Here is an 18,717-nt window from a genome sequence, read left to right as displayed (position 1 = left end):
TATTCAATCTAATACTCAAATAATAAATACATAGTCAGATCGTCAAAAATAAATATTTCAGACTCACAGTGGCTAAACCACATGCAAATGTTTGCTTAGCCAGGTTTCATTGAATAAACCACAGTTGGCTGAGTTAGCACAATAGCCTAAACTATTTCCAGAAAACCAGGCTGAAGAGAAGCACAATAGGCTGTTTCACCTTGCTGTTTCACTGCAATTAGGCAGTTTAAAGGAGCAGTTCAAAACGATCTTTCCACTGGAAACTAGAATTTAGTTCAGAAATCGGGTAGATAAATAAGAAAAAAAAATACAGACAACCTAAAATACAAGGCTCAATGAGTTTCCTTATGTATAGAGCTCAAAGTTCAGCCTTTGAACCTTTCAGAGAGTGGGATACCCACCTACAGATTCTATTCTGAGGTAAAATACAATAGTGCTGAGTGACTCTTTGGAGAACCACAATTTGCCAGCTGTTATAGTTGAATTCATATAATGTATTAAGATATAGATATAACAAGAACTGAGTTTATGTTTATTGGAAGAACTGATCTTATGTTTATTGTGAGTCTCTTTAGCAACATATTTAAAGTCAGAAATCCTAACAAAGCTACCCTAACAATCCTAACAGACTTCCACTGTCAAAAAGGTCAATAAAGCATGCAAGAATATTCACTGGAAAAGTAGATGATTAAAAGACATCAAGAAAAAAAACCCCATCCCCATTGATCTTACCTTGCCTTTCAAAACAGCTTTATAGGCTGCCTTTATTATTAAATAGGACCAAAAGCAGTGGAGAATTTGAAGTATCAAAAGTAAAATGACAAAGATTGATAAACCAGGAAAACCACCAACAATTTCAGGCAGTTCGAAGAATACAGTGTTCAGTACCCTGAAAGAAATGGGGAGGGAGATGCACACTCGTGAGACATAGATCATTTACCAATCACTTTATCACAGAGATATTTACTGTAGCAGTCAAGCAGATAGCAAGGGAGATTTCATACAGCTTTTATGAACTTGGAGACGAAACCGTCAAAGATTACTTTTCTATTCATGCAGAATTTACACATTTGATTCACAGAGGACTAGTGTATTCCTATTTGTTTAATCCCCATTCCCCTTTCCCTCCTTTTTTAAAAAAGAAGTTTCTTACATTTATATCCTGCTTTTGCTCCACCTATTTCGAGAACCCTCTATAGAATCATACCCATTTCTGTTGAGTTTGCTAGCCTACGACTACTTCCATGTGAGCTGCTTGATTGACTTCTATTAAAATGCTGGTTGACAATCTATATTTATACCACATCTATTTCACAACAATATCTTTAAGCAAGAAACAGAAGATTAAAAAGCAAAACATAATGTGTAACGATAAGATAATTTGTTAAAATAAACTATCAAAAACTAAAATATATGTCTAAAGTTTAAAACCATACCACATTCATAATCAGTTGTTTTTTTAAAAAAAGAAACAATACAGGCTGTAGCATGAGTCCAAAAGCTCAGACGAGTAAACCTCTGGTCCCAGTGATTGACCCAGATCAGATTTTGCAACATTATCCAGGGACATGTATATTTGCCTTCATTTGTGGAAAAAAACAACTACCAATCAAATCAAAAGTATGGCTTATTTAGCACTCTAGCCTAAGTACCAGAAGGAACAATGAGGTATCTAATGTCTTCTATGAATGGTCAAAAGAGTCAAAATTATCATCCTGGAAGGATGGTGTTCCACAGGATAGGTGTTATGACAGAGAAATGATATTTGCCGTGTTTCCTCGAAAATAAGACCCTGTCTTATATTTTTTTGAACCCCGAAATGAGTGCTTGGCCTTATTTTCGGGGAGATCATATTATTTTGGGGCGCGTGGAGCAGGACTGGGGTCCTCTTGCCGTTTTACCTGATTTCCAGCTCTGTCTCCCTAACCCTAACCAGAAGAAATGGTGGAGACGGGCTGCACGTGCGTTTAAATATTTTCGGGGAGGGCTTATTTTCAGGGGGGGGTATTTTAGTGCATGCACTCAAAAGCCCGATTGGGCTTATTATCAGGAGATGTCTTATTTTCAGGGAAACAGGGTAATAGAAGGGACACAGAGCATGCACACTCTGTTGGTTCTAGTGGGGGCAAGCACAAACAATTGCCTACAAGTGATCCAAGTAATTTCCTGCTAAATTTGCTGTCCTTTTTTGCTTTAGAGACTTGTTTTATTTTGCAACAATTCTTCAGTTAGACTGCTCTTTTAATCTTTACTTTTCCAGGATTTTGTTTGCATGTAGAAGGGCATGTGTTATCTTGAGGGTGGATATTTTTAAAGGTATGGTTGAGTTTTAGATTTCTTTTTAAGAAATACATCAAACAAAAAATAAATGTGGCATGAAACTCTAAGTCATATTTATTTCATTGGACTTGCAGGATTATTCATTTTGTATTAGCTTTTTTTCCCCCCCTCCAAGGAAATGTGGTAATGAACCAAATATAACCACCAGATGGCCTCTTCAGCAAGTTAGCTTCAGTAGTCCATATTATGAATTTTTATTTTAGGGGAAAATTCTGTAACACCAAGAAATTTGAAGCGTTAATTTGCTTATATTTGTAATTCAATGTTTGTGAGGAAACAAAATCTGGGGTTGCATGGAAAAGTGGAGATTAACCTTTATACAGGATGTGACTGAAGATTCTAAAGGTAGGAGATACAAAGGGGAGACACATCAGTAGAGTCCAGAGACAAGGAAGAGGAATAAATGAATTTCATTCATGAATTGAAATGAAACTTGAAAGCAAGGAGAGATAATTTTACAGAATGATCTTGAATGTTCTGGACTTAAACCGAGGAGCTGCTATTCTCTGAGAAAGAGAAAGGAATATTTTCAAAAGGATGGTTAAATGAAGCCTGATAAAATCAGTCAGATTTTTCCCATTATGGTATCTTCTCCATGATTCTTGATTCCAACTTCTTTAATTCTAGTTAACATGGCTGGTAACTGAAGACTCAGAAGTTCAAAGAGATAGTTGAATTAAGCAGTGGCCTAAAGTATACCATAATGAGAAAAGGTAATGCAGACAGAAGTTGAAAGGTAGCAAGAGGAATTGCTAGATTCCACAATTGCTAATTGTTATGAATTAGAGATCATAGTTTTTCTTCAACGCACTAATTTCCATCAATTTAATTAAAAGCAAAATGTATCATCCACAGTCTTAAAAGACTTATGTTTTCAATGGTCTATGCAAACCTTTCAAATTTCTCAATAAGTGCCCATAAATGTATGAGGCACAATGGCATAACTGGTACTGTATGTGAGAATGGGAGTAATATGACTCAAATAGATATTCCACTGGGTGAAATTGTGAATGGTGGAAAGAATATGATGGAAAAAAATCAAACATATTGACCTGGCTCACAGGTGGTACTTTGTCATGGGTTTTTTTTTGTTTTAATTTAATTTATATGCCGCCCTTCTCCGAAGACTCAGGTATGAAGGCTTACAATGCATTAAGCAATAGCCTTCATACTTTTGTATATTTATACAAAGTCAGCTTTGTATAGTCACCCCAACAATGCCCTTGAAGTGATGTCCCGGTGCCTGGAGGCCGTGCGGATCTGGATAGGGAGGAACAGGCTCAGGCTCAACCCATCCAAGACCGAGTGGCTGTGGTTTCCAACGTCCCGATATAGTCAGTTGACGCCATCGCTGACTATTGGGGGCGAATCGCTGGCCCCCACGGAGAAGGCTCGCAACTTGGGCGTCCTCCTGGATTCACGGCTGTCTTTAGAAGAGCACTTGACGGCCGTGACCGGGAGGATTTTTCATCATGTCTGCCTGATTCGCCAGTTGCATCCCTTTCTGGATCGGGACTCCCTACACACAGTCACTCATGCCCTCGTCACCTCCCGCCTAGACTATTGTAACACTCTCTACATGGGGCTCCCCTTGAGGAGCACCCGGAGGCTCCAACTGGCGCAGAGTGAGGCCGCGTGGGTGGTTATGGGAGCAACATGGGGCTCCCGTGTGACACCTCTCCTGCGCGAGCTGCACTGGCTCCTGGTTGTCTTCCAGGTGCGCTTCAAGGTTTTGGTTACCACCTTTAGAGCGCTCCCTGGCTTAGGACCTGGTTATTTACGGGACCGCCTACTAGCACAAACAGCCTCTCACCGGCCGGTACGCTCTCATAGAGAGGGGCTCCTCCAGGTGCCGTCAGCCAAGCAGTGTCGACTGGCGGCCCCCAGGGGGAGGGTCTTCTCTGTGGGGGCACCCACTATCTGGAACGAGCTCCCCCCGGAGATATGGAGGATCCCGGATCTGCGCACTTTCCACCGTGCTCTTAAGACCCTCCTATTCCAGCAAGCCGGCCTGGCCTAATTTTCTCCCCTTTCTTTTAAATTTTTAAACTGAAATTTTAATTTGTTTTAAATTTTTGAGATTTTTAATTGTCTTGGGCTAAATTATTTAATTTGGTTTTAAATTGTTTCTAACTTTTGTATTTATGTATTTTATTCTGTGCCTGTTCACCGCCCTGAGTCCTTCGGGAGTAGGGTGGTATACAAATTTAATAAAACAAAACAACAAACAAGCAATTGCCCCCACAATCTGGGTCCTCATTTTACCTACCTTAGAAAGGATGGAAGGCTGAGTCAACCTTGAGCCTGGTAAGATTTGAACTTGCAGTAATTGCAGGCAGCTGATGTTAATAACAGTGCTTTAGTCTGCTGCGCTACCAGGGCTCCTTTTAACTACTTTTTGCTTAACTACTGTTCATTGAACAGATCACAATTAGCAGTTCATACATTAGCTAAGCCCAGATCAAGGAATCTACCTTCTGGCTTGCTATGATGCATGATTACAGTCACTGTGATAGAAGAAATTTCTAGGTTCACGTAACTAATATTTCTAAGAGAAACTGAGTACACTTTCATTCATATGAAAAAAAAATCTGACTTTCTTATAGCTACAGAATAATACAGATTCACTGTTAAAAATTGTTTCAATTCTTAGTTCTCAGGAGAAATGTCAGAGAAAATGCAATTATATGAGTTTGAACCATATACTGTACGTACTTTCTTTAATTTACATTTAATATTCTATTTTAGCAACAAGTATTAAAATCTTTGACAAACCTTAAAATCCTACTGGAAAAGACTTCCTTTCAAATGCATTTTTTTTTGCAATTCTCCATTGCCTTCCATTTTTAAAATATAATGACTAAACACTTTTAATTACCCTTCATTCTATATGAAACACAGAACAGTATGTAACTATAAAAATACAATATAATAAATAATATAAATGCTAATACTAAAAAACAGATGAAACAATAAGATAGAAAATATCTAGCTGCACTCTCTACATGGAAGGTTGTTTTACTTCATAGTTTTGATTTTTATCATAATTTTGTTCCTTAGGATACTTAATTAAAAAAATACCTGAAACCGTGTCTAATTACTTTATGATACTTAATTAAATGCAACCCACAAAAGAATTAACAGCGTCTACCTTTTTTTGTGGTCCATATAACTCAGACAAGAATGGGTAATATATTTATATTACAAAAGTAGATTTTATCTTTCCCAATTTAAGTAGCTGCTTGTTTAAGATAACATTTGTGTGACAAAACGTACAGGAATCACCAAATCTTAATTTGTTAATTGCCCAATTAATTAAAATGGTTTTTGAACAACATTCTTAACAAATCTTTACCACTGGTTGGGATTTATATGAATTGTAATTAAAAATCTAGAGATCAGACCATTTACTAGATTTAAGGAAACGGTCAGCCTTGGAAGCCATATTAGGCCAGAAGCTTCAATGCTGCCATCTCCTCATATGTGGGAAAGTAAGAGGGGGGGATTTAGGAGAGGAGAATTATTAGACATAATAGCATTCTTCCCATCGGTCAAGGTCAGGGGCTGAGTTGAGGTGGAACGGATGTTGATTGGAGCATATGACCGACTGGGGAGAAATGGGATGTTTTTGAGAGCTTTGAATTACTGAAGGAAAGCCCGGGCTTTTCAGATTCGGGATTTCCCAGATGTGCCAGTATGCCTATTCTAGTAAAGAGGACTTTGGAAAATGCTTGCTTCCGTGTCTTTACTTGGAGAACAGGTTTTTTTCTGGAATGCTGACAGAAACATTGTTCTGAGTGTAGCTAATTACAAAATGTTAATTTCCTGGAGGAAAAAGATGAGATTAAAAGCAAACATAACAGAACAGAAAATTAGCAATCCGAATGCTGTTTTTCTGTTTGTATACATATACTTTTTTTTTTTTTAAAAGTGAGCTGCTGAATATAAAAGACCTTGTTCCAGATCTCAAATACTTTATAGAAAGGAAATTCTAGCCTCAAAATACACACCACGACCTCCAAAATCCAAGCAAACTGCAAAGGAAGTGCAAGGTTTCATAAAAATTGCAATCCAATCTATAGCAGGGTGTTGGGTTGAAGGAGACGATACACTGAATATTATTCAAGAGCATGTCTTAGGTCAATTCTGCCGCAAACTTTTGAATGTAGCTGAAGACCCATCCTCTACCGCAATTTTTTTTTCCTGCTGAGTAATCCAGTCCTAGTGACTTCTGCCATTTTCAAAATGTAATTACACTGAGAGGAAAGCAGCAAGGAAAAATAGAAATCTGCTACTGAGCTTCCACTGAATTTCAACAGATGGATTAGGGAAGATAATGAAAAATCCAGGCATCACCCAGTCAATCAAATTTTTATTACGGTCAAAAGCAGCATAAGGAGGGTGGGTACAGTCAATTAGAAAGCATCAAAAATATTAATCATTATATAACGCTAAAATATATAAAATAAGCAGTGAATATCTAAAAGGAGGAGTAGGAGCATTAGATGGCAGCAGGGAAGCATAAACTTTAGTATGGGGCAGATAAATCTATCAAATTACAGAGCACTCTAGCATGATGAACTACATGCTCATTTAGTCTAGTTTTTGGCACAGGTGCATCATCTGACAGATTTTAAGCACCACTGCACAGAACCTGGCAACATTATATCTTGTAGCAGGGTTGGTATTTGAAAGCTGAAGGAAAATGTAGAATTGCAACAATGGCGAGACAAATGTCTCTGTAATATAGGCACTGGACAGGGGTGGGTTCTACTTACCTTTACTACTGATTCATAATGGGAGAATGGGAGCGCGCTTGCGCGCTCTCTTCGCTCGCCCGTGCTTCTGCACATGCACAGATCACCGATGATGTTGTGGCGGGTGAATGGAGCCTCCCGCCGGTTTTACTACCGGTTCTATAGAACCGGACCGAACCAGGGGCAACCCACCACTGGCACTGGAGAAGCACATGCTCTGTTGTTTCTGTGTGTCCAGAGTCATGGGGCATTGTCTCTCATGGGTAGGGAGTCTTCCTGTATTGCCTTCAAGGACATCTTGGGTTGTGGGAAAGGCATGCTATTGTGCCAGAGTACAGAACACACAGAGTTTTAACTTTTCTTAAAAAGAAATGAGAGTTTATCAAGCCGCTGGAGTTACTTTTAGATTTGGCAAAGCTGTAGGAAAGTTTAGAGCAGGTGTCTGCAACCTTGGCAACTTTAAGAATTGTGGACTTCAACTCCCAGAATTCCTCAGCCAGTTCGCTGGCTGAGGAATTCTGGGAGTTGAAGTCCACAAGTCTTAAAGTTGCTAAGGTTGCAGACACCTGGTTTAGAGGATCTTTTAAGGTTAGGCTTCAGGGGCATGCCTTTCCACAATTTCTGTTGTCACAGAATGCAAAACGCATCCAATTTCTGTAACCTGCCACTAAGAGAAGTGGACACAGCGTTGAACTCCAGCAAGTTACACCTAAATGGTCACCTAGCTGAGAGCCACATCTTTTCCAGGCTATTATTACCATAGTCACAACACTATAAAGCAATCTGGAACATCATTCCTCCAGAGGTTAGAATGGCCCCCACTCTAATACTCTTCTGGAAGGCACTGAAGACCTGGTTCTGCCAGCGGGCTTGGGGAATGCAGAGCAGGATGGAGCCCATTAAATGGCTCATGTGATGGGTTGTCACCAGGGCAGGGGGTGAGGGTTTTTTTTTATTATATTATTTTATTAATTTATTATTAATTTATTTTTATTGTTTTTATATGAGGTTTTATATTCTTGAAAGCCATCTTGAGTCGCCATGTGTAAATAAGTGGCAATATAAGTTTCCAAATCAATCAATCAATCAATCAATCAATCAATCAATCAACCAATCGATCAATCAATCAATCAATCTGTATAATAAAAAAGTAGATGTTAATTTGACATCTAATATTTGGATGGTTGTAATTTTGGCAATGCTCTCTTCCTGCTCGGATTCACTGATTTTTCATTAGGGGAAAAATATCACACTAAAAAAAAAAACTAGAGTTCTGAAAACAACAGAGTTCTGAAAACAACAGAGCACCAACAGGTTCTTCATATACAGTCCTTGAACAGTCTTCCATAAAACCTGGAGCCATCTGTGGCCATGCCTGATAGAAACTTAGGGAACTGCAGCCCAACAAATCCACAGGTTTCCAGATTGAGGAAGGTTGTCTTAGCATATGCAATTCCATGGAAAAAAAATACAACTTACCATAAAGGATATATTCCAAGCCTAGTAATAATGAAAATAATAGCAAACATAAGGAAGAGGAAATCGCAGAGTTTTTGAAACTTGCAGTAGTTTGCCATTTTGGCTGCCTGTAACAAGAAAAGGAAATAGGTCACTTTCTTTCTAAAGTAATTGTACCATATAAAATATCCAAGCATGCGCTGTCACTATTTCAATTTTTTATTGCCCTTACTACTTTTGCTTTGAAACTTTGTAGAGTATTGCGAGGGCAAAAGTTGATGCTATCCATTAACACTTCTCATCTTATTTTTTAATGTCTCTACTGCTATATGCCATCTTTATTTCTTGATGATAATAAATTATAATATTTATAATATTATTATAAATATAAATAATATATTGTTATAATATTATATTTTTTTTGTTTTTCCAGCACTCCAAACTTAAGCTTATTCAACACATTCTGAGTTCAACAAGATCTAATCCCTAGAAAAATTACTAGAATTCTTTTTTCACACTTCTGTTTGCTTTTTCATTTTTTCCATCATTTTTTCTTTTATTCAAAAGAAGTTAACATATAAGATTCCCCAAAAGACAAAAAAGATTTTTTAAAAACCATTAATCCCCCCCAAAATCAAGACATTAAACAAGTGCATTAAAAGAAAAAAAGCCAAGACATATACACACATTATCCCCCAATTGAATATCAATTAATACATTACTACAATATTGGTTCCCACCTCTTGTGACACAGGCACCCCCAAAAAAAATAAAAAATGACTAGTAAATCAATTTGCAAATTATTGACCTGTCTTCTACATATTATATTAATGACAAAATAGTTAATTGAAAAAAGAATAATAAAAATGTCAAAGTTAAGTTTTCAAAAGTCTCTGTTAACAAACTGTTATTGTAATCCACTCATAGAAAATTTTCCATGACATCTTATCTATCCCAAATCATCCCAAAAGTTAAAAGTAATTCATCCTGAATCAAATATCCACATTTGTTTCTTAATGCCATCTCATATCAATTGCTATCTAATTAGATATAATAAATTCAGTCTCCATAGTAAGTCCCAACAAAGTCCAAATAGAAGTGGTTTCCAGTTAGGTGTAATAAATCCATTCTCCAATCTCCCTCCTTTTTGTAGGAGAAAAGAATGTCACTTCCCTGTTCAGTCAGGCTCCTAGTACTGTAAGAATACGCAGGCTTGAACTTCAAAGAGACACATGAGATCAAGCCAGTTAGTTCTCCGGCTGTGGGGATATCTCTTTGGTCTGCAACTTTCAGATCAGAAGCCCTTTGTAAATCTAACTTATCCAAAACTACATGCGTCTGCATATTTTCCATGGCCATTATCATCTTATCAAATGTTTTAAAAAAACCATTCAACTAAAAGCTGCATGCTACCCCACAGGCTTTTCTTAGATTTCAGGCACCATTAATTATCTATAACCTGATATATTGTAACTCTGTGTAACTTGATTAGGAAACGAACAACGATGAAGCAGAAGGAAACAGGATAGATATTTTCTGGATATTTCAATCCAAAGTTAAAAGAAAAATTCCAAAACATAAAAAACAAAAACAACCCCCTCCCCCCATGAATCAAAAGGAAAGAAAAAGAAAAAAAGGTAACTGAGGTTGAAATAAATCAGCATTCAACCGCTGATCAACTTTTAAGAACAAAAAAACAGAGTAAAACAATAAATTTAAAAAGTGAAAGTTAAAACTCAGGTGTACTTAAGAAAACAAAACTGCTTAAAGGAAGATGGATTTGCCCAGTGACTTTCCTGGAACTTTCAGAGGGAATTGGAATCTTCAAGACTCGCCCCCTTTCCCAAATGGGTCCACAGCAGGGGTGAAATGCTACCGATTCTCACCGGTTCAGGCGAACCAGTAGTAATAAAAGTTACCAGTTCGGGCAGACCGGTAGTAAAAAAATGCTACCAGTTTGTCCAAACCGGTATTTCCGATGATCAGCTATGCCGCGCGATTTATATTTGGTAGGTAAAGCAGGAAATCTAGCGAATCTAAATCGGGCGGCACAGCTGTTCCCCCCCCCGCTGTTCTACTTACCTTCTTAAGCCTCCTTTTTCTGCGGGAAGTGTGTTTGGTGTGCATGCAGTGTGCATTTGGCATGCACTGCGCATGTATGCATAGTGAACCACGGAAAATTTCACCACCGGTCCACAGCCGTTCAAAAGTCATCTGTTTGTTTTTCTTCTGTACTAATTCAATCACATCCTTGTTATTTGATCTCTCTATACTCAATTCCTTCTTTGGATTATATTTCAAATACTGTATACTTGGGCTTACATAAAAGTTTTCACAAAAGCATTGTAGTAGATTTAGGGGACTGAAGGCAGATGATGACAAGTATTTTAGTACACCATAAAGCCCCTATTTTCTTCTGATGAGAGGAAGCTGGGACTAGGAGGAGTTTGGACTGAGAGAGGTAGCTGGAACTTCCTCCTGACCAGTAAAATGTTGGCTGCAGGTTCTGAGAATATCAAAGATTGCAGGAGCAAATCTTCTGAGTAGGTATAATAGTATGAGGGAATGACCTTGGGAGAACGAATAAAAAGATACTGCCTAGGGAACAATCAAACAAGTGACAGCATAGCTTGCAGTTGCATAGTTGGTGGAGCAAAAGGCTCAGGAAAGAGTCTCCCAGAGTTATTGGGCTGTATAGTTGACAGTGGGGGAACTGTAACTTCAGATTTGCAAGGTTCTGTAAATGTAGCTTTACAATAAAATAGAATTAGTTTATCTGGTTGTTTCCTGTCTGGTTTAGCTGCTAAGAATGACACTAGGCTTGGATTCATATCCTCTCCTAAATGCCTGGGAGAATAAGAACCAACAGGGTAAAATTAGTCAGAAACATAACAGCAAAAACATCAGGAATGTTTTATTTCTTTTCGGTGCTGCTATGCTTAGTTGTGTAGTTTTAAATTTGGTCACATTTTGCTTGTGTGGTTGCTTGCCCATGTTAAAACTTGCTCATATAACTATCTAGCAGTGTGTTTTAAATGAATTGTGATAATGACACAAATTATTCAGACTGATAAAAATAAACAACAACAAAAAAGGATTCTGAACACGGTGCAGAAAGTCAATCTCATTGTGTTCATGAGTCTCACTTCCAAAGACAAATACAAAGCTATTTATGGTCTTACAGAAACAGTCCTTTAAAACAAATGTCAATACATTATGAACTTTCACAGGGTACAATATTTGTTCCAGGTAGAGACCATTTTGGACAGCAGAGAATTATTACAAATAACTCTCTCTTACCTCCAGCACGACATCAACAACATCATGAAGACACAAAGCCAGGGTTCCAACTCGTGTGAAGTTGACTACGTAAGAGATAATTAGTAATAAGACTGCCACAATATGATGTGTAAACATGATGCTAAAATCCTGGAAGATAAAGAGAGAGAAAATAAAGCACCATTATATCAGGGGTGGGTTCTACTTACCTTTACTACCGGTTCGCATCATGCTCATGCATGTGCATGCTCTTCTGAGCATGTGCAGATTCTGATGACGTCCGGGTCAGTGGGCGGAGCCTCCTGCCGGTTTTACCACCGGTTCTATAGAACCGGTCTGAACCGGGGGCAACCCACCACTGCATTACATAAATCGGTTTTAGTTTTCCATGTGTCTTTATTTTCTACCTTGATATTTTTGGAGTAAGGAAGTCTAATTTTTCTTTGTGTCAACCAATTCTCACAGTATAAGTCTTCGTTTAACAGTCCTTACAGTTACCTCCATTCGCTGCCACCCCACATTGCCTCCAGCTGATCTTTGTGGCTGATGCCAACTGATGAAGTCATGCTCAGCTGAGGCACTTGCTGCCTTTGATGAAAATTTGGGGAGGCTACATGAGGGCCTCACGAAGGACAGCAGCTACCTTAGCTGGATGTACCACATCAGCAGTGGAAGGAAAAGAAGTGCAAAGGTCAGCTTGGGCTAGCAGGGGTAGACCACAGAGTGCAGGATGACCAAAAGGGCAGAGATGGGGGGGGGGGAGATTGGTGGGTGGAGGGAAGACACAAATTGTGTGTGTTTTATATATGTATATAGGAACTTGGCAGCAGAAGAAAGACTATCTCTTACTGCTAGAGCCAAAATATCTATGCATGCTCATAAATGCTTTTCAGTTTCTTCAAGGATCATGGACTTTAGTCAGATGGGCGTCCACCCCAAGTATTTCCCTCTGTTCAAAAGCAAACTAAAAGGATCTGCTCTTTTCTCTCTTGACTCTTATCTTAGTGCAGAAGGAGCTCTGGTAGCGCAGCAGACTAAAGCACTGTTATTAACATCAGCTGCCTGCAATTACTGCAAGTTCAAATCTCACCAGGCTCAAGGTTGACTCAGCCTTCCATCCTTTCTAAGGTAGGTAAAATGAGGACCCAGATTGTGGGGGCAATAAGCTGATTTTGTATAAATATACAAAAGTATGAAGACTATTGCTTAACGCATTGTAAGCCACCCTGAGTCTTCGGAGAAGGGCGGCATATAAATCAAATTAAAAAAAAAAAAGATTGAGCAATTCGCACAATCTCAAAGGCTGCAGCAGGATGTGTGGGCATCTTTTAAGGAGTTGTAAATGGTGAGATGAGTGGCTCAAGGATTAAAGCATTCCTTTTGCCCTTTAAATTCCCCAAACTCTAAAATCTACAAAGAAGGTCAACATTTTTGGCTCCTTGCTCTGGGACATGGCTTCATGCTCCTCGCTCTGGGAGATGGCACAGATAGAATGGTGGAGGACCAGACAGCTTGGATTTTTTTTTTAAATTAATACCTAGGAATATGAATGTGATCTTAATGTTCTGGGAAAGACAGTGTGTGTTGGACAGGTATTGGAAAGACTCAAGTTCAAGTGCACCCTTAGCTCAATGGAGGAATCTGAATATAAATCTAACAAAATAAAATAAATAAGCACGTGGGGACATTCCAAGACTGCCCCCTGGTGTGTTTAATATAAAAATACACTTTATCCTCTATCAGATGCATGGGATATTGGAAGAAAGAGTCACATATTCTTTTTATGGGATTATTGTTGCGATAATAGTTTAAGTTTCTACTATTCCACAGTAGCAGGATTAGCTACTCCCAAGACTGTTTCTCTCTAAAGATGATTGAATTACTCTAACTATTGCTGGTTTTAATCAGGTCCCAAGAGGCAGACAGTTTTTTAGGATATTTTGATAGTTATTTTCAGAAATCTGGAAAATAAAATTATACACATGCATATCTCTATGGTACAGGGTAATTAGCAGCTACTATAGTTTCAAAACTGGCATTAGCTACTCTTCATAAATACCTGCACAAAGGAACAAATCTACCATAGATTGCTCTTGGCTAGGTTATGACTGGAAGTAAATGTCAGTATTTCATCTGCTTTTGCAGGAAATACTTAATTGCTATATAGATGAATCTAAATTTCTTCCCCCCAACTTAATATTTTAGTACACCAATATCTTATTAAGGTAGCCGTTTCCTAAAATCCTTTAAATAATGACTTTGAGGTAAGTCTCTAAAAATAATATCTGGTAAAACAGACCTGACCTAGTCATAACAGTTACACTGGTAAATTTGACTGATATTTAGGTAAGATATTCTAGGACAATCATAAACATTCTCTACCCTTAATTATTTTTGTACACCATAAATGTAGCATAGCGATACATAGGAACACGCTAATTAAACTGCCCACACATGCCTCTTAAGCATACACAAGCTGCACATGATGATAACCAATAAGGATAATTCATCCCTCATGGCTCATTATGAGCTATGAAAAAAAAATGGCATCTGTTCTATCAGGTTATTTTTGTAGAATGCCGATCTGATCATATGCACCTGATTTGCAGATCCTGTTCATAAAACCTCAACCAAACAGAGCTAAACACATCAGTAACAAAAAGACGCTTTTGAAAATCAGGAATCAACTCAATTGGAAGACGCTTTTCTGTCAAGAGTTTGCTAAACAGCAGGGTGAGCACATCTGTCTTTTCAATGCAATATGGTGAACCATTCATAACCTAGGACTATCCAGTTTTTGATGTGACTTGCTATGCCTCTCTCCTCAGCTAATATACAAAGCTGCGATGTGAATGAAGTCACCAATATTAATTCCAAAAGACAAGTTTGGTTTTGGTTTTTAAAAGACACAGTTGCTATGAAGATTGTTCAGTCTGTATTTCTGCTTGGCAGGCTGCTATGGTTTTCTAACAGATGGAGGGGTGAAAAAACCTTCCATGTTCTTCCTTTGCGTTTCTTCCTTTATCTATTTTAGACCCTTTGCCCACATGACAATAAATTGACTTCAACAAAAAAAAAAAAAGATTCTCCCTCCCATCATGTTGGCAAAGACAGCCTACAAGAAACCTGGACCTCTTATAAGTCAAAGCCAAGCAGCGTATGGCTGACACTTCAAACTTCCACAGTTTTGGTACGGAGGAATTGAACAGTTCTCCTCCCACTCTTGCGATGAAACAGCCTTGAAGCTTTTCCTGGCATATGAAATTCATGGAAAAATCTTTACAAAAGAAGTCCTCAGGTTGTATTCAAGCCACAAGGACCAATTTATATTCTTTAAAGTTGAAGGGCATGCACCAGATATTCGCCTGTTGTACAAAGTGAAGTCAGGGTGAATAGCAAGAAGTCAGAAGCCAGGAAAACCATTTGTCAAACTGAAAGTCAGTAGGCCCAGTTAGGTGGGAGCACTTTCGCTGCTAACTTGACCTGGAGAAATAAAACAGGATCAGATCTGCTTAAGATAGGTTCCCCTCCTGTTTCTATTCTGATTCACTTTGGATCTGTGGTGTTCTGATTTTATGTATGCACTATCATGGTAAGTAATGCATCTGGTTGATTCCTCTTCTGTATGACATATACTGGCAGAAAAAAAAAATCTGCCAATCATGCTGCAGTAGGAAGGAAGTCAGTCTGTCTGCAGAACTCTGTTAATCACCTTTAGTTCCCCTCCACTTACTCACAATACTTTCATAAACAAAGCTGAACACTCTAAAAAAACGCAACAGATTGGAGTCATGAAAAACCTGAGTCATAAGCGTGATATTTATTTAGGATTTATCTCCCCCTCTTTTGCTTTCTTTATATAGCCTTCCAGATTCCTCCATGCTTTGTGTGGGACACTGGGATGGAACGGATCCTATCGTTTCAGATTTATACTATTTCACCATTTCACTGGGACACCATTGCAATTTTGACTTTATGCTCTTTCCCTTTCCCACTCACAGCGTTTCAATCTTTGCACAAAATTGGGACTGCAGAATTAATGTGAATTGCTGTAGTCATAGGACAAGCTGAGTAGTTTACACTACTGTGCGGTTTTGACAATGCAACAGAATGATAGTAACCAAGGCTGATTAGGAATGTGAAGGAAGGGGATCTTCCTGAATCAGCCTGAATTGGCCAATACCACAGATCCTGTACCCCAATGGCCACCTTATTTTGCCTCTGACTTAAATAGGTGGTGAAACATGATTAATTTTATACTCCTTCCAGATACTGCTGGATACTATTGGCTTAAGGGCGGGGGAGAAAGATAGATGTAAGTCTATTTTCAATCTGTCTCCCCATGGGTTAGAACAAGGGCGGGTCCTTTAAGACCTGTGGACTTCAACTCCCAGAATTCCTGACCCACCATATATTGGTCAATTCAGAATTCTGGGTGTTGAAGTCCACAGGTCATAAAGGGGGTCATAGTTGCTCGCTCTTGTTCTAACCCATGGGGAGACAGATTGAAAATAGACTTACATCTATCTTTCTCCCCAGCCCTTAAGCCAATAGTTGCCCATCCCTGGGATAGAATAAGCAACTACCAAAGGATGAAAATTGTTATGGCATGTTTCTTCCATAGTTGTCTGTAGGGAAGATTTGTAATATCTTATCCTCTGCTTTTGAATGTGAGGAGAAAAGCAGGAGGTTCTGGGTTCACTGACCTTGGAGTCATCTTCGTTACCTACTCAGGGTTTAAGGATCATGGTAATCAAGTTAATGAGAATGTAATTAACCAATCAGAATAAGCTGCTCTCCTTGAAATGCCACTGACCGAGGCTTCTTGAGGTATCATGGCACTAAAGTGCACCAGCCCCCTCCATCAAAATACCACCTTCCCATTTCACCATGTTTTCTTTTCCTTGGCACCTTCACAGAATAAATTTAGGAAGTGGCCAGATATAGGGTTATTAGATGTGAACTGCAAAGTCACCTGGAGTAAAGTGACACCTTAATTAATTAATTAATTAATTAATTAATTAATTAATATAAACAAACAGACAGACAGACAGACAGACAGACAGACAGACAGACAGATAGATAGATAAAATAAATAAATAAAATAAAATAAAATAAAATAAAATAAAATAAATAAATAAATGCTGGCAATTACAGATATATATTTAGTACAGGTATGAATCTGCAATTTTTAAACACACACACACACACACACACATCCAAAAACCTGGTGCCAATCATTTCTAAAGTGTGTCTAATCTTCTTTTGGGGGGAAAAAGCCAGGTTTTAAAGCCTTATGGAAGGCTAAAAGGCTGGTGACCTGCCAAAAGTCAGGGGGCCAAGGTATTCCACAGAGCAGGGGCTGCCATGGAAAACAGTCACTTGGTTGAGTTGGGCGGCTATAGAAATGGAATGAATAAAGAAATAAATAAAAGGCACTCGTCCTAGCTCCCATCAGATGATAATATTTAGGGGAAGGGAACCAGAGTGTGCCCACCCTACTGACTTGGTAGGATAGGTAGATGTCCCCAGGGACATCTGGCCCTGTGTGTCATACAGAGCTTTAAAGGATGATGACCAGCAGCTTGTACTGCACCCAAAGCATGTCCATTATAGTGCAATTTCTTACTGTTTCAAAATCATACATTATTCCATGAAATAGCCCTCCCAAAAGGTTGTGACCAGCCTGAGAAGGCTTTGCAGCAACATTAGGCTCTGCACCGTATCTTTTCTTTCCAATCCTATTCACAGGAATCACTGTGCACCCTGAAGCAGGCAATTCTAGGCAGCTTAAAGTGAATACTCATTTTTATTCCCACTGGGATTATTTTAAATTCTGCTTCCAAGATCAGACATGCTGGGACATGTGTAAGATTTTTTCCCCCTCTAGAAACAGTTCTGCTTTCTGATAAAAACCAACAGTAATAACAAAAACATTATTAGGCTACCAATTATACAAGGATGTTTTTTTGTGTCCTGGAAATGAAAACCACCCAGAGTAGTCCCAAGGCGAGATGGGCAGCATATGAATTTAACAAACAAATACGGTAAATCCAATTGCTAAGCAACCAATATGTTTTCACATAACCTTCCTCAACCTGGTGCCTAAAAGTCAACTATGATGATTTCTACCAGCATGTTCAAATTCAGTATTGGAAGAATATCATATCGGATTATGCTACTATAGATTATTTCTTAGTACATCTCCACCAGATGTGGGTTTCAGCAGGTTCTGACCAGTTTTGGAAAACGGGTAGCAGAAATTTTGAGTAGTTCGGAGAACCGGTAGTAAAAATTCTGACTGGCCCCACCCCCCTCTATTCTCTGCCTCCCAAGTCCCAGCTGATCGGGAGAAAATGGGGATTTTGCAGTAACCTTCCCCTGGATTGGGAAGGGAATGGAGATTTTACAGTATCCTTCCCCTGGAGTGGGGTGGGAATGGAGATCTTACAGTATCCTTCCCCTGGAGTGGGGTGGGAATGGAGATTTTACAGTATCCTTCCCCTGCCAAGCCCACCAAGCCACACCCACCATGCCACACCATGCCATGCCACGCCCACCAAACCACATCCACAGAACCGGTAGTAAAAAATTTTGTAACCCACCACTGATCTCCACTCTTAGAGGTCTTCTAGATCAGGAGTCCCCAACCCCCGGGCCACAGCCCACCAGCGACCCATGGCCTATTTGCAACCGGGCCTCATGAGCTTCAGGCCAGAGCACACGGGCAGCTCGACTCACGCAAACGGGAGGCTGGCACATGCATGCGCAACTCAACTTGCAGTCGAGCTGCATGTGTGTGCATGCCAGACTGTCGCAAGTCGAACTGCACATGCATCCACACCAGCCCGCCGCTCGCACATCCTGGTTCCCCTCTGACTCC

The 18,717-nt window shown here is 39.1% G+C and overlaps 1 protein-coding gene across 2 annotated transcripts in view; it reads right to left on the bottom strand.

Annotated features, from left to right (window-relative positions):
* The window catches only part of CERS6 (ceramide synthase 6), a 112,474-nt gene that overhangs the window by 10,418 nt on the left and 83,339 nt on the right, over window positions 1–18,717 (bottom strand). For both annotated transcript variants that reach the window (XM_034426834.3, XM_034426825.3), the window contains exons 7-9: window positions 11,856–11,984; window positions 8,577–8,683; window positions 733–889 (exon numbers count right to left, since the gene is read on the bottom strand). In XM_034426834.3, coding sequence (XP_034282725.1) covers window positions 733–889; window positions 8,577–8,683; window positions 11,856–11,984 — 393 coding nt within the window. The remainder of the gene's footprint in view (window positions 1–732; window positions 890–8,576; window positions 8,684–11,855; window positions 11,985–18,717) is intronic.

The sequence above is a fragment of the Pantherophis guttatus genome, chromosome 1, assembly GCF_059756535.1.
Source record: "Pantherophis guttatus breed Tessera chromosome 1, ASM5975653v1, whole genome shotgun sequence".
NCBI classification, from domain to species: Eukaryota; Metazoa; Chordata; class Lepidosauria; order Squamata; family Colubridae; genus Pantherophis; species Pantherophis guttatus.
This window is presented reverse-complemented; position numbering and strand designations above follow the sequence as displayed.